At 32.6% G+C, this 25,086-nt stretch overlaps 1 protein-coding gene across 2 annotated transcripts in view; it reads right to left on the bottom strand.

Annotated features, from left to right (window-relative positions):
* Positions 1-3,041: 3,041 nt before the first annotated feature.
* The window catches only part of Klp31E (kinesin-like protein 31E), a 53,529-nt gene continuing 31,484 nt past the window's right edge, over positions 3,042-25,086 (bottom strand). The window contains exons 4-25 of one of the 2 annotated variants that reach the window (XM_077440216.1): positions 19,977-20,219; positions 16,200-16,421; positions 16,013-16,124; positions 15,782-15,940; positions 15,496-15,698; positions 14,790-15,405; positions 14,524-14,718; positions 14,253-14,452; positions 13,934-14,174; positions 13,544-13,854; positions 13,298-13,462; positions 12,185-12,348; positions 11,805-12,107; positions 11,349-11,564; positions 9,853-10,000; positions 9,675-9,780; positions 9,423-9,606; positions 9,178-9,342; positions 8,980-9,100; positions 8,709-8,885; positions 7,564-7,763; positions 3,042-5,255 (exon numbers count right to left, since the gene is read on the bottom strand). In XM_077440216.1, coding sequence (XP_077296342.1) covers positions 5,192-5,255; positions 7,564-7,763; positions 8,709-8,885; positions 8,980-9,100; positions 9,178-9,342; positions 9,423-9,606; positions 9,675-9,780; positions 9,853-10,000; positions 11,349-11,564; positions 11,805-12,107; positions 12,185-12,348; positions 13,298-13,462; positions 13,544-13,854; positions 13,934-14,174; positions 14,253-14,452; positions 14,524-14,718; positions 14,790-15,405; positions 15,496-15,698; positions 15,782-15,940; positions 16,013-16,124; positions 16,200-16,421; positions 19,977-20,219 — 4,515 coding nt within the window. In that variant the 3' untranslated portion in view covers positions 3,042-5,191. Of the gene's footprint in view, positions 5,256-6,848; positions 7,020-7,563; positions 7,764-8,708; positions 8,886-8,979; positions 9,101-9,177; positions 9,343-9,422; positions 9,607-9,674; positions 9,781-9,852; positions 10,001-11,348; positions 11,565-11,804; positions 12,108-12,184; positions 12,349-13,297; positions 13,463-13,543; positions 13,855-13,933; positions 14,175-14,252; positions 14,453-14,523; positions 14,719-14,789; positions 15,406-15,495; positions 15,699-15,781; positions 15,941-16,012; positions 16,125-16,199; positions 16,422-19,976; positions 20,220-25,086 lie in introns of those variants that run through there. The other variant, XM_077440217.1, reaches the window with a different exon arrangement.

Consider the following 25,086-nt stretch of genomic DNA (forward strand, 5'->3'; position numbering starts at 1 on the left):
CACTCTCAGCACCATACCGCTTGTCGATTATAATTTCATTCTCGCGACCATCCCACAAATTATGTAGCTTTTTTTCGTTTTTTAATTTGCTCCTTCTACCTCTCTAACGTATAGATGGCGCGGTGCGCAAATCTCGTTTCATTTAAAATTTCCACTTTTTTTTCACAAAATGTAAAAATTTTTGAGCCAGGTTGGCGCCTTTTTATTATTACATACCTCCTTTACATTTCACTTAAGATTACAATTAAGGAAAGAGTTTGCCTCTTATCCGATCGTTTTCATACTTTGCCATATTGCTCATTTTGGTCATCAATATAAGTAAATGGATCCTCCGCCATTACGATAGAGATAAAATATCGTTTAAGAAGCTTTTCAAGTCCGAACCTTTTTAATCTCGGTGACAGTTGGTAGTCATTAATTTTATACATAGATGGCGGTAGTAAAAAAAATATTGGTGTTTTTATTCAAAATAATAATTTTATATACAAATTATGTATGTATTTATATCTAAAATAAAATTACGCCGGCCCTGTATGTATTTACATCTAAAACAAAATTTAATATATAATTTCGAAAGAGACTTTGTACATATATATGTATGCATATTTGTAACATTGGTTGGTTGGTTCATAAACAACACATTCGATTTTTTTTTTCGATTCAAAGGATTCGAATGACCCGGGGGCGAAGGTCCAGGGGGTGAAGGCCAAGGGGGCGAAGTCTCGAGAGGCACCGGGGGTGAAGGCACCGAGGGCGAAGGCACCAGGGGGCCGCCGGATTCTGGTATACATATAATTTCGAAAGAAACTTAGTATGTATATGTGTTTGTTTGTTCGTGACAGTCAATTTAATAAAAAAAAACAAATGAGTATTCAAATAAATTTATATAAAATAAAACTGTTCAAATAAATTTAATAAAATATTTACTATTAGATTAGTCATGTTTAAGCGGTTTACATATATTACAAATACCGAGCGAAGTCGGATAAAACCACTAGTATCGTGATAAAATTAGATGACAATAAGAAAAATAGCTGATAACCTTCATTTTTGTTTAGACAAAAATTAAAACTGGTTAATGTTATGAAATTAATAATGCCTGATAAATTATTAACAAGTTTTTTCGTTAGTTTATTTATATATATGTACGTATATATCTCTGCGCTTGTACTTATATATTTTTGACTTTGCATTTCATTTCATCGAAAACTATAAAAAAATCTTAAATGGCAAAAATAAATTGTATAGCAAAAGATGGATTGTATATATTGCATCCCGATATTTAAAGCACATACTTGTTTACTTCTTAGTATGAAAATACGTTTCAAAGCATTTTAAACTTATTATGTAAATGAAATGTTTTTAAAAAAGAAACAACAAATCACGGCTAGTAAAAACGATACAAAATGGCAACATAATATAACATTTTTGTTTGACATCACAATATAAAATTACAAGGGAGAAATCTGGTAATGAAAATTGATTACATTTTAAAACGTAAAAATATTTAAATTCACCTGAATTTCATATGAAACTACTCAAAAAATATTGTGATGCTATGTAATATATTTGAAATCCGATTTATATATTCTAAAAGTTTTGGAAAAGGTTATGCAATGTCCTCAAAGGCCCCGCACGGCGAAGCCTATTAAAATGATGTGTCAATATTATTTTGCGAAAGAAATGTGTTCAATATGCACAATGCAAATCTTTTTCAAAGCGAATGAATCTTTTCTATAGACGTTTTTTTGTTTTTAATATTTTATTTGAAAATTTAATTGTCATTTGTTTGATTTCGTGTCGCAAAAATTAAAAATTAATTGGTACAAAGTCTGACACTTTAATGTAGTACTGAAAATAAATGAGGACACCTCGATTTATGGATCGATGAAAATTAAATGGAAGACAGCCTTGAAAATATAAATTGAATACATTTTGTACTTGGTCCTACATTAATTAAACTGCTACATTTATTTATTTACATAAGTGCGTGATAGTAAGAAGAAATATTGTGTACCATTTCTCAGATACGGTGATCATGTCACGATTTTACAATCAAAAAAGCTGTGGTAATGAAAAATTATTGTACTGAAGGAATGACACATGTGATGGTTCACAAAGCTCCTATAAGGAATGCAAATAACGAGTGCAGAATTAACATTCATCATGCGATTTCAAGGTTGACGCAACCATTTAATTGAGTACAATTGCATAAGTAAAATCAGCATTCGATGCGTAAGGCTACTGAAAATTTATAACATTTAAAACCAGATCTCAAATAGCAATTCTTTAAATAGTTGTTTTTCTCTCGTAAACACAGAAATGTAAAAAATATTTGGAGGAAGTAAAATGCTGGAAAGCGAAGATATTTTATGTACGTATGCATGTCAAATAAAAAAGGTTGTGGCTATTTGCAGGTACTACATCTGCAAATTATTGGCTATTTGCAGGTACTATATCTGCGAATTATTGGCTATTTGCAGGTACTGTATCTGCGATAGACGCAAAGCCTTCTGCACATGTGCGTGACCTGTCACTGTCAGCGTGTTTAATGTTAAAATTTTGTTTTAAACCTCTTAAAATTTTGTTCGAACTCGTAAAGTGACGTAGAGTAAAAAATATAATCCAAATTAGTTAATATTATTAATTGTTAGAAAATTATTATCATATACAACGTATAATACCTACATACAAGTACAAGCCGCGAACTAGCTAAATGATATAAATCTATTATAATAGCGTGCGAAATTTATTTGCCTCATGTTATAATGAACGATTGATTAAACAAGTCTAGAATACATTAAATGTAAGAAATTATAAACGGATTATAAGTTCACGCGCATGCGCAGAAGACTTTGCGCCTGTCGCAGATATAGTACCTGCAAATAGCCACAACCTAAGAAAAATACAAATCTGTTCGTTCTTCTTTATACATAATTGGCCAGTGTATCGTACATATGTGTAGTATATACAACAGGTATAATGACAATAAAATCATTTATTTTAGGGTTCTTAATTAAATAAAAGACTTGGATTAATAAATTACAATTTATTCATGTGACTAAACAGAAATACAATAATGATTTGCATTGAACAAAAAAATTAGTCAGTCAAGGTTGCGGGTAGAAAGTGTAAAATGCAATGCCGGCGTGCATCTAAAATATCCTTTTTTTTCACGCTGATAAAGCATATTGACACAAACTATCAACATATTTAGAAAAATTCACTTTTACATCAAATGAATGATAACAAAATTAAGAATCAAAATGTGTACAATAAAGTAAAAAAAATAAATGCTAATTTACAAATGAATTTAATAACCACATATGTATAATATAAAAATAATCTTCAATAAAATTATTGACTAGTATATATGTACGTATAATACAAAACCATCAAAATTATGATGAAAAATGGAGGCAATATTATCTGACCAACCACGATTAATTAACGGTGGTTTTCTTTTTTTAACAGAATACAAATATACTTTGGATGAATACGAAATATAAATGAAAAATTTGTAAATTAAAATTATGTAAAATTTTTAGCTCCAAAAGAGATGTACACAATCAATTGAATAAAAATGCATGTCGCCAACACTTCAAAATACTACAATATTATCAAGTTAAACCTATGTTAAGTTTTTTTTAACAATTTTGGACGTTTATGCTATTTATTTATTACAAATGTACTGTGATTACATGTTGTATTATATTTTTTTAATAAAACCTAATGAAATATCGCATATGATATTATTGAAACGAATAACAACAATATTACATAGTTGATTCATCCTAATATGTATGAATGTTACTACAATACATATACTTATGTTATTGTAAAAAGATTCAAGAGTGAATAAAATTCACAAAAAAATAAACAAATGAGAATATGTTTTTTTTTTTAATATATTTTGGATTCAAATACAGTTTTAATTACACATAACGAAATAAACGCATCAGGCCAAATAAGCCACAGATCAAACAGATCTCTTGCAAATATTGCTAAAAATGAAGTAAAAAACAAAGTTTAATTCTCTATTCTACAAATTCGAATTATTTTCGGATAAGATTCATATTCAGATCTCTGATATTTAATAATCTATTATGAATTTATCTATCAAGATAGTGCTTAGAATTTGCTAAACTTGATCAAAATCACTGTTCTACATACATAGTTAAAGGACATAAAATCAACATACTACATACAAATGTATGTATAATAGTGAGTATAAAATTCTTATGAACGACTGTGTTAAATACACAATTGGATGGACAATTCAAATCGGACAAACGCCACAACATAAGTAATATACATATGAACTATGTGTGTCAATAATTCAGGTACAAAATAAAATAAGTTAATTGATTACAGATACAATTCATTACTTGTCAAAATTTAATAATATTTTAATGAATATATTTTCAACAGATCAACAATACATTTTCAACATTCCATCTAAGATTACACTTATCGTTAAAAAAAATTACTTTTCGTTTATATATGTAAGATTAAAATCGTATTAACTTTTCAACTATTAAAAATATGAATATGTACTTTAAATAAGAATCGTCATGTGTCACTAGAAAAATATATGAATTTCAATTATATATGTATGTATGTATATTACATATACATTTGTATTGCAATTCTATGAAAGAAAAATCTAAAAATTATTTCATGAAAATTAAAATTTTTCATAATTTTCAGAATGATTAAATTAGCGGTATAAAGTTTCATCTCAGACTAGTTCCTCAATTCCTCCGACACTATCACACAGTCGATTAAGTTTATAATCAAATGATATATTCAACATTCATTAAAAATCATGCCACCATATAATTGATTTCAATTTTAATGTTAAGCTCTAATTTTTGTAACAACTAAATAAGTAGATAAATATATTTGGTAAAGATCACATGTTGCAACTGATTGAATTGCAACTTAATAATCATCTGATCGGCGTCTCCAGGCTACAACAGAAATGAAAGCATACTAACCCTAATCACATCTTTTTAGCTGCTTATATAGTTTTAGTAAAATACATTATCACAATTTCCATTCTAAAAATTGATATTGGTCATATATGTCTGTGAAGAAAATCCTATTTACATACTGAAAACTTAAAACGTCTATTAAGGTAAGAAGGATAACACTCATTAGCTCTTCTGAAGTTTGACGACTGTAATTGTCAGCTCTCTGTAGCACTTGATATTCTCGAATGGTTGAGGTTCCAAAACCTCACTTTGCCTCCACTGAAATAGTTCAAGGATAAAAATAAAAAAATTAAAATCATATAGAAAATTGGTTGTTGTGTAAAAATAGAAATGAAAAAAAATAATTCACAAAATAAACCAAAAGAAAACAATGTGTTCATTTAATGAGTGCACAATTATGCTTTTGTAAAATCAAGCCGCTAAATTGTGAGCACTGTGAAAGCAAGACAATTAGATAAAGTTAAGATGCCAATGTCGTTATAAAAGAAAGCTTACGAAATGTTAGTACAATTCCTCTTCCCAATATTGTCATTTTTTTTAAATTCTCTAATTAACAAATATAATTTCTCTTTATATTATATTTCAAAAAAGTACATTTTTCAACAGATGAAATGAATTTTAAGATAATGATGACTAATTAAAAAATTCTATTCAATGTCTCCAACATCACATTCTCTAGGGGGACAGGACAGGGTGAAAATTATCAAAATATTTATGACAATCTCATGCTTTAAATTATATTTTAAAAAGCCTATCACACATTCGTGCGTACATATGTATAAAGAAAAGCATATTCTTGAAAACAAAATAAAATTTTTAAATCCAAGACGATACGATGAAGAAATTTATGAAGCAAATTGAAACCATTATAGTGCAAATGTGAAAAGAAGCCCACAACTAAAAATTTAATACCAGATATACATATATTAAGTTCAAGGTGAAACAAAGAAATCTGGCATTGCAGTAGTGTACCTATCTAGTAAGCATTTAAGTTTTTAGTTAAAATGTTTTGAAAAGTTTACAATAAATATCCAGTGATGTATAACATTTATTTTAAAAATAAGAATTGTATTGTTATATATTTCTCGCTCAATCAAAACGAAATTTGTTTGCGAAACATTACAATGATATCATAAGGAAGATGAACGCGACTGGATACACCTTTATAAAGTAATGGAAGATTACAAACGATTATATGGATAAATTAATGAAAAAAACAAAGGTCACACCACTGCGTAGTTGAATATGCATAAATATTTATAAGATTTGTTATGTACGATGTTATGAAGCAACACAAGAAGCCCAATAATGTGATCACTCAAAATACAATAAAATATGAACCTTGTCTATCAACTCTTGGTGTTGATATTTAAAGATGGCATCATAATGACTTCATATATGCAATGTAATATAAAAGTACATGGGATAAGTGCATGCATACAAAAAGGATCAGCCAAATACTAACAGAATCCAACCAATTTTCGCTGCTGTAATTAATAAAATTAAATATTCTAAAGCTCTACATGTTAGTTCATAGTGAGAAAATTATTTCATATTATAAAATATAATAAATGATTAATATTTGTCCCCTTTTGCCCTTCACCCCAATCGCATAATTAAAACATATATGTAAGCTCACTCATACACACAATTATGAATAAAATATCAGTAATATTATAATTCTTATTATACCCATATATGAAATATGTATTCAAGTACTAATTTTGGCAGTAAATATGTACGTACGTCTCAACCTAACGCTTCATTTACATATGTCGAATTAAAAGCAACTTTTTGTGCAAATAAGTGTGGTTGTGCATTTATAAATCAAAAAAATTGAAACAAAAATTTAAAACTTCACTTAAAAAATCATATATTAAATGACAAAGCTGACATGCAAGAATAAGAAGGAATGTTATCATAGGGAATCTCAAAAATTTCAAAGCAGAAAGATAAGGACTAGGGTGTGGTATGATTCATTGTTCTGCCATGGGACATCGCCATATCTTCACTTCGCCGCTACTGTAAAACCAAAAAACCACCGTGATGAAATTTTAGCTGACAAATTTAATATATTTAAAATTTCTATGAACGTTTTTATGGATACTTTTTTTTTTGATGATGAAAAATTGAAAGGATATACTTTTCAATTTTTTTAGATTGTGAAATATTATACAAATAACATGAAATACAAAGTGCACAATATGATCAAACGATATTTGAAACTAATCAAAAACAATTAAATGAAATATGTACATATACAATAGCGCTAAATGTATATATAAATATTCAATAATATATAATGAAATGTGATCAAAAATATGGATGTCAAAAAATAATTACACATTATATAAATACATCCACTATACTCACCGGATTTTTAGTTGCATATAAGGTGTACAAAGCTGTTATTATTTATTATTCATTAAAATATATTTAAGGAAATGTAAAACTACAACAAAATTTGTTTATCTTAAGATGAATTTAACGGTGATCACACATCATTTGACTGAAATATATATATATAAATATGTACATGATTTAAATAGCTGCAATCGGTACTCACTTAGAAGCTGTAAATATTTGATTCGAATTCGTTGCTATATCATTGATTGCAAAATTATCAGCTTTGATCAAAGCCAATTGTTTACATGTGTTAGCATCCCAAAGTTTAAGTTGTCCGGATCGGCAGCCGGACACGAGTAAATCTCCACCTTTGAGAAGCGCCAATCCCATGACCCAGCCTTTGTGTGCGTTGCATAAAGTCTGAGAAAATAAATATATAACAAGAGCTTAGAATCAACATGTAAAAGTTCGTTTATACCAGTACAGCTCAATCCGGCAACTGCACGTAAACAGCAGTACGAAAAATATTCTTTATTCACATTCATAATGTGTACGTAGCGTACCGAAACAGCAGTAACCATATTCATACTATACAGCAGTACATGTCACCGAAATGGTGTCACGACAAACTGATAACGCGACATAATGTCTACGGAAAACATTTCGCTATCGTCATATTGTGACAATATTGACTAGACTAGACTAGACTAGACGCAAGCAATATTGCGGCATATCGTCACACTCTGTAATGTATATATATATATATAAATATAAGGCAATTTTGCCCTGCACTCGTACAAAACAAGTGTTGCGTAGAGGTGGGTGGAGGATCCAAGTAAAAGGCCAAAGTCGTGTCACAGCATTTATTGATGATTAAGGAGATACACGCACTGGCAGTTCTCCGTCCAGAATGTCTTGATGTCGCCTAAGTACCGCCTTATAACGGATCGGTTGCTCAGGGCATCTTCTACGTCCGGTTACTTCCCTATTGTTTAGGCATGTACCCGGATATGTATTCCCACGACACTCAGTCCCACGGTATCGGTCACTTCTGAGAAGGGACCAATAGCGGCCAATTCGGTGGCCATTGTTTAGCCTACTTGCACTTAGTCTAGAGATAATCCTTGAAACCAATTATAACGGTCACACGGTCTCTGGGATGCTACTCGGCCTAATCCGATTGCACTTACTCGGCGGTGTACGTAACACAAGTATGAACGTGTCGAAAACGAGCGGTGCTGTATAGTATGAATAAAAGTAGTCTTTTCCGTGCAGTGCCATGCCGAGCTGTTGACGTGCAGTGCTGGGTAATATAAACGGACCTTAAAAGATGAATCAATAGTGTAAAATTAACAAAATATGAACCTGTGTGGTCTGCGAATTCAAGTGCCATTTTTTAATGCTGGTATCCCTGGAACCGGAGAAGAGAACTCCTTCGTTCAACGCCAAACACTGTATACCGTCATAATGTGGAGGTTCCAGATGCAAACGAGGAACACTTTGCTTGTTAGAACCAATTCCGCTTCCGGACACTTCGAACACCTGAAATATCATACATAAAGAACAATAAGCAAATGAAATTCAATATAAACTGACCCGACTGCATACATTCGAGCTAGGTAACAAATATGCATACTTTAATATAATGATCCTTGGAGCCAGTTACGACAATATCATCCACATCCGTTAATGGACCGACAGCGAGACACATAACAGCCGCTTGATGCCCGGTTGATAATTTTCCACTGCATTCAAACCTAAAATCATTATTATACAACATAAATCGATAAGCTCCGCCTGAATTATTTTCCAATAATCAACGAAAATGGCATACATGCGTAGATCCCAAATTCTGACTTTATCATTAGATGTCGTATACAAAGAAGTTCCTTGTTTGTTTAGCATTATATCGTAGATTTGAGTTTCACCAGCAGGCAATTGAACCGAACGAGATACAGCTGTCAATGGGACAATACTGCTTTGAGTGATTCCAGAAGAGCTAAAAATAACAATATCCACATAATCGAACATCGATCGACCTAAAAACAATGTAATTTATTCAAATGAAATTCATCTAACCAAAGAGTTTTAATTGCTCGAACAGGAGATGAACGCAAATCCCACACGCGAACATATGCACCAGACACACTGAATACCAGTCTCGTCAGCGGATCATATCTAACGGCTACAACATTATTAGGATGTCCTAAAAGTGTATGCTGTTGTTGTCCAGTAGTCAGATCCCACACTTTTACAGTCCGATCTAAGCAAAGTAGACGATTAGTAATGTAAAACATATACAATAAGATATTTGTATAAAAATCAAATAACCTGTTGCTGCACTTAGAAGCATGTCATCGGTAGCGCAAAGAGATAAAACAGCACTACTATGACCTTCTGCAATGTGTGTGCAACGAAGAGCAGAACGTTCTGAACTCTAAAACATTAAACCAATCTTAGTGCATGGTGCTATATTTCATTATGAGATAAAATCTATTATATGTATTACCTTGTTACTGAATTCTTTGATGAAACCACCAACGTAATGATCTTGAATATAGTTGTTTCCTGTCAATCGGCTGAAGACATTTTCGTCTCTGTTTCGTCGTTGTGGGGGTGGAGAACCTGGTGGCGTACAGGAGTCCAATCCTGCCTCCCTGTAGGGTTAGTGGGTAATGTTGGAAGCATTAAAAAAAGCGCAAGCATGTTATATCGGCAAAAACACACACAATACATGTATACTTACGTTAAGTCAATGAAAATGCAAAAATTCTCGATATGATATGAAAAATATATGTAATGTATGCATTGTATTAAAACAATTATTATGAGTGTTCTTGCGAAGATGTTATTCATTTCAATGAAAAAAATTAGTACCAAAAAAGCCTTCTTAAAACAGAGTCCTAAAAAAATTCACCTACATAATCTTACACCCGTTGAAAACCAATGATACTTCAATAGATATATGTAAAAGTGTAGCGATAAATATGTGAGAAGAAATTTGCATATTTTAAATTATACGATATGTATGTTGATCATCGATTGGTTAGTTTAAGAGATAAAATTTTAGAAAGAAATACCGGAAATATTAATCATATTATATTTTACTAATAGTGATACGTAAAAAAATCTCAACTGCTAAAATTTAAAACCTAAATCTAATCTAAATAATAAAAAAAATATAAAATAATATAGAATAATTTATTTTCAAAAAATATTACAGAGCAATTATTTTTAAAAATGTAATTTGTTTCTACATTTCATCATTAAACAATAAATAAATAAAAAAAAACTAGACATATAAACTAAATATTTGAGACAAAATTGTAAAATGTTAATAATAATTTAATATGACACTACTGAGCCTAGTAAAAATAAACGTTCAAAGTTCATTTGACACACAAAAACTTCAGTTATAAAAATTTACAAAAACTGGTCCCATGCCGTAAGAATGTGCAAAATATTATGGCAATGTTATGGAGTTGTTTTATATTGAGATGGATATGCAATATATGTACTAAACACTTAGCAGTGTAGTTAATCTTAGTCCTCCGTAATGGACAGTTCGCATAAGAGACTGAAAATCAGAAAAAATAAAAACAAATAAAGCAGAAATCATTTGTTAAATCACATTGAAAAGTTGATCAAGACCTCAGATCGAAAGTCGCTCACAATCATGCAAACTAAAAAGCTTTTAAAAGTGTAAAAAAAAATAAAGCAAAATTTCCACGAAAAAAGCACAAACGCCTCAATTGATTTAATGTAGCGTATTTTCTTTACAGAAAAATAATAATCGAGTAGTATCCCCTTTCCATCTTAGATTTAGAATCACAATTTACATTAACCAATTTGCACACCATAGTTTCGGAAACAGTAAATTTCCAGTTTAATTTATTTTACAGTGAGGTACTATGATTTTCAAAGTGTGCATGAATAAAAACTATATCTTTATCCAAAAATATTATTAGGCGAAACAAAATCTAATAAGCACTGTATGATACTCACATTGACCCTGGCTTTCCAACGAGAGGATTTTGCATTGTGAAGCTGCCTTGGCGTTCGGGGAATTGTCTACGATTTAACCTCGGCGATATCAGAGGCGGTGTATCATTGGAAAAGCTTAAATTGTTATAAGCTTTCCGCGATAAAAACGGCGACGGTCTCGGTAGATCTGGACCAGGACTATCAGAGACGGGGTAAACTTTCTGTGGAGTCAGTCCTCTGTTGTGCATACAAAAACATAGTGCAAACTAAATATGACTGAAGCATTTGCAATTCGATTTTGAAGTAAAACAATACATAATACAATGAATATACATACGTATATTTAAGCTTTAAACACACTAGTGTCATGGAGATGATATATGAATGTATGTAATGTGCCAACACATTTGTACAAGCTCATTTTTATGTATAGCCATATATAACATGATATCGACAACGTCTGAACCAACGGCATACCTTAAAGATCCTGGAGCACTTGGCACTCGTGCTAAAGGTTGTCCACGAGGGGTAGATTCTACCTCACCGCTCATCGATTGAGTCATTGGCGCGTTTTCGGTTTGCTTTTTGTCTCCTCTGCCGATAACACCTATTTCTCTGAGCCGTACTGATCCTCGATTTGTTGTATTTCTAGTGAAGCTTTGGATGGGTGATTTTTCGGAGTTTCCACCGGGAGGTGGAACGCCAATGGAAATATCAATCGAGTGATTGTTCATAGAGTTTTGTATGTTATTAAACTTTGCTGCCAGCTCAACAAGAGAACTGGAAATTTATATCATACGTACATACATATATCAAAACTATTAATTAATACAACTACAATTTTTTTTATTAATTACCTGTCAACGGGTGATACAGATCTCGTTGAAGTTCCAGAACTTATTTCATTGTTATTAGAACATAGAGTTGTTGTTGGAGAACTTAAAAGGCTTATAAGTTCTCTACCGCTAGAACCAGCGAGCATTTGTCTAAGAACCGACTGTTGATGACTTTCTGCTTGCATCTAAAATTATATATTAAATCAAAAAATTTCAATTCACTATTTTTAAAAGTATGTAAAGCTTCATTGAAGAACAGTTGTTATGAAATATAAATAGTAATTCAAACGAATTTTTTTTTATTATTTTTGATAACCTAGAATGAAAAATTGCTTGAATTACTCGAGGAAAAAAGTGCTTTAATTTGAGCAATAGTAATATATTATGTAATACATAAGCATTAAATAAAAGATCGTAAGGGTAAAGATTACAACAATCAAAACGCTGTAAATATTTACATCATGCAATAATATCCGAAATGTAATAACTTTAATAACACTTAAAGCCTAAAAGAATATTTTGATAAATAAATTACAATCACATTAAAATTTAATATCAAAAACATATTTAGACGATAATACTACTCAATAAATTGATCATCGTATTATATTATAAATAAACAAATGTGTACAAATCATAGTAAAGTAATTTTTTTCATAAGCTCGTTAAAGGTGAGCGTTGGAAGTATAACGTACATTTATGCCATAACGCTTCTTTTACTTGTGTAAAGCATTCAATACAACAAAATTTTGCCATGCTGTTATGCGAAAATATAGTGTGACACAAAATTTTCAAAAACTTACGTCACTTTAAACATTACTTTCAATGTGTGGATACATAAAAATTCGAACGTGTGAAGTAAAAAATACCAATGGAAAATAATTTCGTGTATATATATTTAGGACAAATATGATTAACAACTTTTTTTTGATTTTAAGCAGCATTTAAAAAAAACAACAATGCAAAATGAATAAAAATCATACTAGTGAAAAAGGTTTGATGTAAGCGAAAAAATCTGTAAGGAAAAAAAATTATATCTACTTAGTGCGAATGAATAAAATTATAAATTCACCATCATTCAACACAAGGGAATGAGAAACATTTCATTTCAAATAATAATGACAGATAACAAACCTCTTGCAATTTAGCTTGAGAATCTTTCAATTGCACATCCTTCTGAGAAGCTTCATAAATATTATTGATGGTCAAATTGTAAAGCTTTTCGATAATATATCTAGCTTCTCCCAAATCCACTATTCGATTTACTAATATTTGAATATCGCCCTGATCCGAAGAATCCTAAATTTAAAAGTAAACAATTTAAATTGATTAATTACATGTAGTCAAATAAGTTTATGAATGTTGTATATAGAAGCAAACCTTTGCTTCCTCGATTTGCATAATATGATGTTGAGATTCAGTAATACTATCTTGAATATATTCAATGTTAGATTTGACACTGTCTATTTCATTTTCTATTTCACTCGTATCCAGACGATTTTCAATTGCATTGTTTTTCTGGTGCTTTAATCTTTCTAATTCTTTACCTAGTGATTCTCTGTCATTTAACAATCTTTCCATATCTCGTTCCATATCGCAAATAGCTTGTTTGTTAATAGTTACTTTGCTAATAGTTTTCTCAATATTTTGCCATTTCGCCTTTGCAGATTTTGACGAAAATGATTTGTGATCTAAAGATAATAATTATTCGTTAGTAATATTTTTATGTACATAATTTTATTAATAAAATGATGTAAATAATAAACCTACCTGGACGACGACCAGCAACTTTATTGCTCATATTTTGTTTATTTCCACGCCTTAAAGCAGTCACCTCTTCCTGTTTTCGCTTTAGAATTTGTTCCTTTAATTTCTTGTCAGCTTCTAATGTTTTTATGACATTTGCAGTTTTTCTGGATTCTTTACGCAACTGAGCAATCTCACGAGTTCTAATTCCCTCTGTTTGTTTGTGCCGTAATGACTCTTCTTTCATTTTATGAAGCAGTTTGACCTGAAATTTAAACATAAATTACACTTTCTTCTAAAATGCTACAATATAAAGTAATTAAAATTTAAAACAATATAAGACCTTGTTTCTCTTCATATCAGTCAATTCATTTTTCATTGCCCTAATTTGATTATCACAGGACTGTTGTGAACGGATTAATTTGGAATGCTCTTTTTGTGCAGCCTGTAATCGTTTCATTTCTCTTTGCATATCAGATATTTTCCTTTCATATTCGTCTTTTACTCTCTTCACTTTCTCAGTAGGTTGAGTCATTTGTGTTCCTATATAAAATGTAAACGTTAGCAAAATTTATTTTATTTCGAAAACAAATTCGATTAAAAAAACTACATACCATAAGATGCTAAAACTTTGTCCCTTTCTTCTTGTGTCAATTTTATTTGTGTATGTAGCGCCATTAACTTATCTTCATAATGACGTCTCATAGAATGTAATCTGCGTTGAGATAATTCCAACTCTTCAATCAATCTTTGTTTTGTATCAATATCACCACTAAGTGACGTTAGCTCTACACCTAGAGCTTGACAAACTATAAAAATAACACAATGTAAGATTATAAAAGAATTTTAGCTTCTAATTGTATATTTAATGATAAAGTACCTTTATTTTCTGAATCAGAATCATATTCCGAATCAGAACCCTCATCTTCAGATTCTTCACTATCACCACCACTCTCTCCTTCTGCACCCTCTCTCTCACCCATTTCGCTCATTCTACTGCTCAAAGTGCTCTGACTAAGTTTCCTACTATATTCCATTTCGCCCATAGATCTTGCAAGAATTTCTTTATCCCTGTACAATTCTTTTTTAGCATTGTTTAAAACGAGCGATGAAGTGTCCAACAACGACTCACTACCCAATATTAAACTTTTGCTCATCTGCTGTTGTTTTGAAGCAGTTGCGTGGCTTTTTTTTATCAAGTCATACATGGCATTAGCTTCGAACAGTTTTGATCGGAGATCTTCAATTTCTTTGAGATAATTTTGTATCATTTCTGCAACACCGGACATTGATTCATTCTCATCTTCTACTTTAATCCAAGAAGACATAGCTCTCTCTGCTAATAGCTCCGAGTTTTTCTGTGATAATTGATCTATAGTACCCTGCATGGCTTTCACTCGAGTTCTTAAGTTATTGAGTTCACTTTGAAGGACAGTATTTTCGTGGAACATATCGTTAATACCTTCTTCACCATTTTCGGTGATAATTCTTTTACCCTTAAAAACAAGTAAAGAAATTCAATTAATTCTGATGTGCATTTATTACACATATGCAAAAGTAAATTTCCTATTCAAATATTAAATTACCTGTTTAAATTCTAATAGTTCTAATTGTAATTGCGCTATTTCCTGTCTCAATACTGAAATTGTTCTTGAGCTCTTATCTTGATTGACTATGATCTTGTTCTTGATATTTCTTGCTCTATTAGCATATTTAAGAGTGTTAAGCGTTTCCATAAAGTCTCTATCACTGGGAGATATGCAAGCTATCATTAACGTTTGACTGTTACCTAAAAGGCATAGTAAAAATTTTTTTTTTTAAAATACATATATAAACACAACTATAATATAGATATGTAAAATAAAAACATACCTCCAAGGGAATCTTGAAGAAGCCTAGTTAGTTTTGAATCCCTATAAGGCACATGAGAGACTTTTTTCGATTTGTCACCAAGAGCAGATATAACATTACCTAAAGCTAACAGACCACAATTTATTGATATGCCCTCTTTGGCACGCTCACCCGTAGCACCTGAAATATTAATCAATTTTATATTGAACCAATCAAATGCCTTCTCAAAACACACCCGATCGATATAATCACCTGTTCTTTTCAATCGTTCCGATCCAGCAAGATCTACAAAGTGAAATTTGGCAGAGAGAGTTTCGAATTCAGTACTTGGATCAATATTTGTATTCGCATCTATGTCTTCTTCCTAACATAGACATCGTTATAATTAATACAAAAGTAATTATCGAATTCATACAAATCATGTCATTCGGAAACAAACCTCCATTCGAACGAGTCTTTGTTGTTTTATATGCAACGTAAAAACAGCATGACTCCTACTAGATTGTGCATTCATGCCAGTAGCTGCAGTAGTTCGAGATAGAGCACCCAAACGCAAACATTGCATGGCTTCTGATGCACTACATACTGGTTTCAAAGTTACACCGGATACTTTAATTCCACCGGCGACATCTTCGTGTATTTTTATACGGCCATTCAGCGACTGTAAAATGAAACACATATACATATGTAAGTGACAAACCTAACATTTTATTCAATATGATTTTTTGTGCAAATTCGCTAATCACAATTACATAGCGGCTTATACGTGGCGAGTACGAGTGGGAGAAGAAGACATCCTAGATGATTAATGTCTTTTGAATATTTGGAGTGATATCGACGAGGCTGTTGCGTAGGCTGCTCAAAAAGACCACGCACCCGAAACTTGGAAACGTACATATCGAGTAGTGTAGGTATCGACCTCATTGACCGATCGGTTGAATCTGCAATCCACGCAGGATGTGAGGAGATTGGCAATGTTGTGAAGTCCATTTCCAATGTCCTCGATGGGCATTGAAGGTGGGCGTCGAAGAAAACGAAAGGCGATTGAGAATGAGCTGGAGATTATGTCACCGGAGATCGTATAATACATATCAACATTGTCCGATGGTGGCTCAAGTGGCAAATGCGCAACGGCGAGGACCGGTTTGAAGAAGAACGACGTTTGATGGATCACCTCGCGTCAACACACGCGCCGATTTGCATAATTTTTAATTGACTTAATGCCTTGTATGTCTAGGCGTTAATAAGACACAATGCATGTGCACCAAATTTTGCTCGGTGTGCTTTATACAGAGAAATGTAATATTAATAGAAGTGGCTTTAGGTGTTATATTGTTGTCAAGTGATATTCTGTCCATAGACAAACCTAAATAATTTTAGCATCAGTCGTATCTGACGCTTCGTGTTCGACGTATGTCCGATAAAAACTTCTCTGTTTGTTTATATTACTCGCAAGATGGGTAAGCATCGGTAAAAATTGCACAATACATTCAAAAACACACAATAAACAACATGGGATACATTTTTATAAGTAAATTGATCCGATTGTATTCCGTGCGATGTAGCGTATTTATAGAGACGTACCGTGTAAAATTGACAACAATTATTTATTCGTAAGGGCCCCACTATTCTTATTACATCTCTCTGGTTTTATATGTATACTATGAACATATGTACGTACTTATTTAATTTAATAATCAAAGTGTTATACCTATATGTATATGAATCAATGATTTACATCTTTAAAAAATATCGAAAATATTGTCTCTTTTAAAAAAGCTTGTTTTTTATGAGATTTTGTTAATTCCATCTCACTAGTATCGAAATGGTTTCAAATAATGGTGAAAATAAGCGAATAATCTCATTTGCCATAGAACCAGTTTGCTTTAATTTTTCTTTTGAAAAAAAATTGTAAAATACCTTTCCTCAAACACGATTCATCACATGACGGTAAAACGATTTTCATTGCAAAGTAACTGTACCCCAAAATTGAGAATGCGGTAAAAAACTACAAAGCACTTTGTAAAGAAAAGATAAAAAAATGTTAATTTATCGCAGAAATTTATTAATAAAATTTTATTCCATACGAATAGGAAGGATAATACATACAACCCCTGTCGTCCATATAAATAAATATATTATAATTTGAGTCGTTATATTTGAAATCGGCGTCCACTTTTCTTTATTTCGAGAAATATCTCGCAAAACATTAAATATATGTTTTGCGTTTTATAATATTTAAAAATAATGGTGACCCGTAATGCGTTTATTCTGCTTTTCCGAGAATTAAAATAAGTGATAGCAATTTGTGAATTAAGTTAAACACAAATAGTATTTTTGGTGAGTGAAGTGAGTGAAGAGTTTTTGGTGAGTGAATATGGCAATGGGCGGGTCACGTGGCTAGAAGAATGGACGAAAGGTGGATACAATAATTGCTAGAATAGTACCCGAAAGAATGCAAAAGAGTTAAAAGAAGACCGCATGGAAGATGGGTAGATGAAATTAGGAAAATGTGTAGGGTGAGATGGATGAGAAGTGCACAAAACAGAGACGAGTGGAAGCGTTTTAAAGAGGCCTTCATCCAGCAGTGGGTGGTGAATGGCTGTAAATTTTGATGATGATAACAAAATATATATTATATAATTGAGCTGTTATATTTGAAAGTGGCGGAAGTCCAATTTTCAGTTACAAAAACACTATTTCTGTTTGCTGTAACTCACAAATTGTTATCAATTCTTTTAATTCGAAATGTCCAGAATCTCGGAAAAGCAGATTAAACGTATTTCAGGCCACCAGTATTTTTACATACCTCCTTTGTTAAATATTGTTAAACGCAAAACAATTTATTTAATGTTTTACGAGATATTTCTAGAAATGTAGAAAAGCGAACTTACATATGTCACTTACAATTATAACGGCTCATATGTAAATTTTAAATTATATCAGATCGACTTGGAGTCACAAATATCCAAATCTAACCAGCAATAATATTTCTAATCATTACAACGTACGGTTTTTTTCGACCGAGGTCTAACCAGGGCTCGAACCCGGGACCTCTCAGTCGCTTGCAATATACGCAAACCACTGAGCTACACCGCTGGCTATTATTAAAAATTGTCATCAGACTTAAACTTAAATATTCCCGGAGACAAGTTCTCTTATTCCTCACGATAAACTGACTGTAAAAAAAAGAGTATTCGCTTACCGTTCAAAAATGAAAGCAAATCAACCATTTATTAATGGATACTAGTTTCTACCTAAATGGTACATAGTCTAAATGTCTACTCGTATCATATCATCACTGTGTAAAGAAGATAAGTGTCCTGATCCAATACACTGCAGGAAAGAACAATTCTGAGAGCTTAACATGAATTGTGAGTGAATTTCATATCGAATACAAACTTCAATTAAAGGAATTACTCCCCTATCCTTAAAAATTAGTCTGGTTTGAATAGTTCCAAAATTGAGAGCATCACCCTATTAGAAACGAGCACATGTTAAGTGAGCGCTAACCGTACGTGTCACCGCAAAAAGTGAGAATATCCAATATGACGGGTGACTGTTAAAAAAGTCGAAAATGTTCGTTTACCATGCATACATATGAAAAACGGTTAGTATATATATCAGTGGCGTGCGGTAAAACTCTCTCTCCCCCCCGTCGTACATCCTCACTTAATTTGCGCGAGCAGGATACAACAGGAACAAGAGGAACAGGCGTATCCTCCCGTATCCTGCGCGCGCACATTGAACAAGGCTGTATGACAAAAAGAGAGATAATTTCACCGCATGCCACTCATATATATTATATATACATAGTACCGTTTACCATGCACCCTTTTTTTTATCTTTCGACTTAAGATCTTTCGATTTTTGATCTTTGCCTTGCGATATTTGATTTTTCGACCTTTTCACTTTCGGTGCCGTGAGGTAGACCCCCAATGTGACACAAAGAAAAGTGAAACAAAGTGTGGAAATCATCCATATGGATGATACACGCTGCTTGGACACCGACAATCACACTCAATCACCACGGCAACGTGAGCACACACCTGACAATGTTATTCTCGTGTTATACGAGTACCAATTGCACGTTTAGTACTTGCGTCACCGTCAGCGATGCTGATGAAACGAGCCGGTCGGTTGATGCCCTCTCGTGGTTTATCAATTAGCTCTAAAACGGTTTACTTTTTTGTGTTGAATTTTTCAGCATTGGTACCTTTGAGCCGTACGGATCGCGAGCCGGGTCGAACAGGTCGATGATGTCCTCGTTGTACAGCTCCATAAATTGGGCGACCACTTTGAACTCTGGCGGTATGAGGTTATTGGCTCGCGCCTCTTGCAATCGGACCTCGATACCCTGGAAAAGGTCGTTGATGGCCCTCGGAATGATGCCCATCTCGTCCTTGAGAAGTTCCACGTCGAAAGCCGTGCCCATTGTGTACGTTTTGCCTGACCCAGTCTGTAAAAATAAAAACAAAAAAAAATCATGAAAACACGAACAGAGATATACATACATATGACATACTATATAGGTACATAAAAAACAGTAAAAATTTTGGAATCGAATCGCCACAATATCATATCACTTATTGATTTTTCGGATATATATGGATAAAAAATTTTCAAAAGCTACTCCCTATCTTGCACTTGGCAGCACTGGCACAGTTGGCAGTGCTGACATAATTGGCGACATTGGCACAGTTGGGAATCCTGGTACACTTCATGAAATTGGCTGCTCCAGTTAGTGTGCCAATTTATCGTCGAGCATAAAGCCGTGAGGATGGAAATAATTCAATAAATAGATAAGTCTACACTCGAAGAATGTCTTTCATTTGTAAGTACATATGTAGTGCAAGTCTTCAAAATTCACCACTAAATGCCTCCTCAATACATTTGAAATAGTTGAAAACTAAATCAAACCACTATTCTGTAACCATCAACTTGCCAGGTATATACATATGTATGATTTCTGATTATATTGTTTAATATCGGTTATATTGTAATACGTAATTGATTTAAAAAAAAAAAAATTCTTGGCTTCACTTGATCACTTTCATAATTATGGACACATATGTATGTACTTAGTAATCACTACTCTCAATAGAGATTTACTATGATATCAACGGTGTCACGAAAGGTTGCCCCAAAGCGTTATCATTTTGTCCGCAGACATAATGTCGCGTTATCATTTTGTCGTAGAAGTTGTGTCATTAGACGTTTTGTCGCGGAATCGATATCAACGTCCTAATCACTGATAAGTTCTAATCCCAAACTTGTTTAATCTGTTTGAAAATGTTGACACATATTCGAGTACTTTAAATATAGTTATAAAATATCAGTTTAAAGAAAGTGATTTATGTATTTGTTATTTAAGAATGTTTGCACAACTTGATACGAGCATGTGTTCGGATTGATTTATACATACATATATTGGTTCAAAGATCAAAAATTAACAACACACTGAATCTGAATACGTGCATCAAAATGATAAATTAACATATAATATTGCAATTTTTAATTCGAAAGTTTTGTTAAAATCTGTTCATAAATATTCCACAAAAAAGCAACTTCATTATGATCTAGAGATCAGTATTTAAATATATTCATTTAATTCAAAATATAAACTATTAACTGAGAATAAAGAAGACAAACAAACAAACACGATTGTAATCATTTTAAATATTAATATCGGTCAATGGCAAGCAGAGTGCAAATTGAAAAAGGTAAACTCAACTTACTTATGACCCACGCAAACATTAACATGACAAACGAATGCTTCCATTAAAGTCCACTTACGAACATCGAATCATTTCTACACTTCGAAGAATTAATTCCAACACGCCGAAATTCCATTGCCTTTTATTAATTTTTTTTCTAGAATCATCGAAATCTAATTTACGACACGGCCGACTGGTTTCGCACGTATTCGCGTGTCCGAAATTCCAGGTAGGTATTTATTCTGCCACCGACCGAAAGCTAACGATGTCGCTGATCACACAAACGCGCGTGAAGATCACCGGTTAAACTGAAAGATAACTAAGCGCCGGTCATCGCAAGGTTAACGTTTGATAAATAGGTAAAACTATGTGTCATCGGTCGGTCGGTGACTGCTTTTGATCAGTCGGTGTGAAAATTCTAATCATGTCCTGTGCAGTCTCAATGCGACGATTCGAAAAGACGTATGTACATACATATTGTATTGGGCCGTTTAGCGGATATAAATAAAATAACTATTGGGTGATCTCGAAATAGGAACCGGCTGCTAAAAATGTACTTTCGTGCGTTATTAGAAAGAAATAGTGGACAGTTGAGAGATGACCAATCTGCTAATTAAGTCCGGAAAATGTAAATATAAACTTCGTGTGCGAAATGTTCGACTTTCTGTCCTGTAACGAAATCTATGTGGGTATATTCGAGCGAGTATGCGAATTAATTACAAAACTGTCAAGTTGAATTTTCTTTTCACTTTCTATTGACTCTTCGAATGTTTGGAACATCTTATATAAATATGCATGCTATTAAAATAATTAAACTTTTCCGCTGTTTCGACAGCGTCAACTATATTCAAATAATGAATATGAGATGTTTTGAATATTTCTAAAATATTTAATAAGAAACAAAGAAATAATACATTCAAATTAATCTCGTTCGTTATTTAAAACGATACTTAATTTTCATTTAACAATTTATTGATTTTTTCTTCCTGAAAGAATTCGTATCCTCATTTGTAAGAATTGAAAAATTCAGGTGGGGAAAGTCAATATTAGCAATGACGGACAATACCTAGCAGCCAAGGAGTGTCCTGGATAACAGATCAGATGATCACAGGTCAATTGGCACACCTAAACTATGGTGTCAGAACTGTCATCAAAGAAGGCCGAATGCATGCAATTGGTATGAACTGGTACATGAGAGAGGAAAATGGAAAATAAATAAAATAATAATAATTTTTAAAAAATGATGATAACTTTCAATTGGTGTCACGACAAAACGCTCATAGACATAATACTCAACGACACAACGCGCACAACATAACGCTCACGCAAAATAACGCCCACGACATTATAATTAACACCAATTAAAAAAATAATTGTTACTGTACAAAAATCCTTATAAATACGAAGTCATGAAAAATTTCTACAATTAATTTGGTACTTTGTGAATAAATTGAGATTAAACTGGTTTATTTAATATATATTTTATTTCTTAATCAGTAATGAGATACTGTGTAAATTCGTCGAGACACGTTTTATTGAATTTTGGATTAATTTTGCTGTAAAAAATAGCGTTTTTATACGTACAAATGCGTGAGTGAGAGCGTTGTGTCGCTTGAGCATTTTATCTGTGATTACAATGTCCGTGAGTGTTTTGTCACGTGGCGTTATGTCGTGCGTGTTGTGTCGTTGAACGTTAGGTCCGTGAGCGTTTTGTGACGGAACCCTTTCAATTTCATAATTTAGATGGAATAAGTACAAATTCTATTCAAATTCGAATAACAAAATAAAGATGCAGCATTACACGTCAACTGCTCAGCACCGTACTTCACAAAAAATACTACTTATATTCATACTATACGGCACCGCCCGTTTTCGACACGTTCATGCTTGTTTTGAACGAGTGCAAGATAAAATCGACTCACATATACATTACAGAGCGCGATGATTCGGCGCAATATTACTTCCATCGTATCGTCAAGTCAATATTGTCACAATATGACATTTCCGAAAATATTCATGTGCGTATGACAGCACTTTCATTAGTACGGGTGCACTCGCCACTATGATGTCCTGTCGTGAGTGAATATTTCAATAGTGGCCAAACCGGTTCTGTTTTATACGTTTCGGTGACAAGTACTACTGTATAATATGAATAGATCGTGTCACATACATACATACATATGTATGTACATATTACGGAACATATGAATGTGTCCATATGGAATGTACTAAATAATATTTATCGCACTGCTCTTCAAGTGCAGTTGCCGGCTTGAATTACATACATATATTGGTATAAACAAACCTTAAACCCTAGCTTACGATCAAAAATTATGAATTTGGCCAGCTCAGATACTACGTATGATAAAAAAATGCTAGTTGTCAAGACCTTAGATATTCTAAGCTTTGGCATTTACGCTTATGGATTAGCACCCTATGTCTCATAAAAGTCATGTATGTATGTATAGAACACTTTTCACCCCTTTATTATGTGCAGGAACATTGATTTTGTATGAAATTTGAAATATAAAGTATGAGTGCATGCCAATTTCTACATACAAAAAAAAACCATAGAATGCCCACATTATATAATACAATATGTATATATTCTTTAAATATGTACATTGCTGAAATACATAAAGTTTTCAAAATTATTTCCTGATTGAAGCCACGCACCAAGCTAGTAATTTATACAAATGAAAAATATATTATACAAAAATAGGCGTATCACATTTCCTCTTTAGATTCTACCGTTAAGACAATTTCACACATAATTTGACTAGAACAATATGACAACGTCAAATGCTAATTTAAACATAAGATTGACATTGACACAATTGAGTCAAAAATCCTGAATGCAAATCGGCCTGATGAATCATGCTTTCAGTCAATAATACGTGCAATGTATCTCGACCGTTACCATGGAAAACTAGTAGTCGGTTAGGAAACCCTTCGAACCGAGACAACGCCTATAAATAGAAGTGGAAATCGGTTCCGAGCTAAAAGAACGACCGTGAAAATCGTCACCCAGGACAACAAGCAGCTTGAGCCAAAACGGACGTCTCCTCTTCCATTCGGAAAATGGATGGTGTGTTACGACATTCATGAGCACCTCAAGGTTGAGTCTTCCGACTGTTTATGGTGCGCTTTGATGTTTCGTCGCAAAATCGAGGGTTGGCCACTCCAAAATGGTTCTGCCGGAGGAACTGCTGATCGGCTTCGAGTAAAGAGAACAAAGAAATTGTTAGGCACTTTTGCCATGTCATTCTATAAATGGTTAGGGCAAGTTGCAACCAGTTCTTCAAACGGCGAACGGCAACCACATCAAATGCACTATCGATGATTCAAGGAACTCATTTGTATATTTTTAACAAAGACGACGATGCACTTGAATGAACTAAGCAAAAATTTCTGCAAAGGAACAAAATTCATTTGACATTTGTGTGTCAAGACAATTCCCATTCCAAAATGAACGGCACTTTAAAACGGTCGCCTCTAAACAATGCGTTTTACGATGATGAGTGTAAATTAATTTTACCATCGAATGACAGTACCATTTGAGTGAATAAGAGAGCATATCTTGAAAGTCACCGAGTATAATGAAAATAT

The sequence above is a fragment of the Arctopsyche grandis genome, chromosome 10, assembly GCF_051622035.1.
Source record: "Arctopsyche grandis isolate Sample6627 chromosome 10, ASM5162203v2, whole genome shotgun sequence".
In the NCBI taxonomy this organism is placed as follows: domain Eukaryota; kingdom Metazoa; phylum Arthropoda; class Insecta; order Trichoptera; family Hydropsychidae; genus Arctopsyche; species Arctopsyche grandis.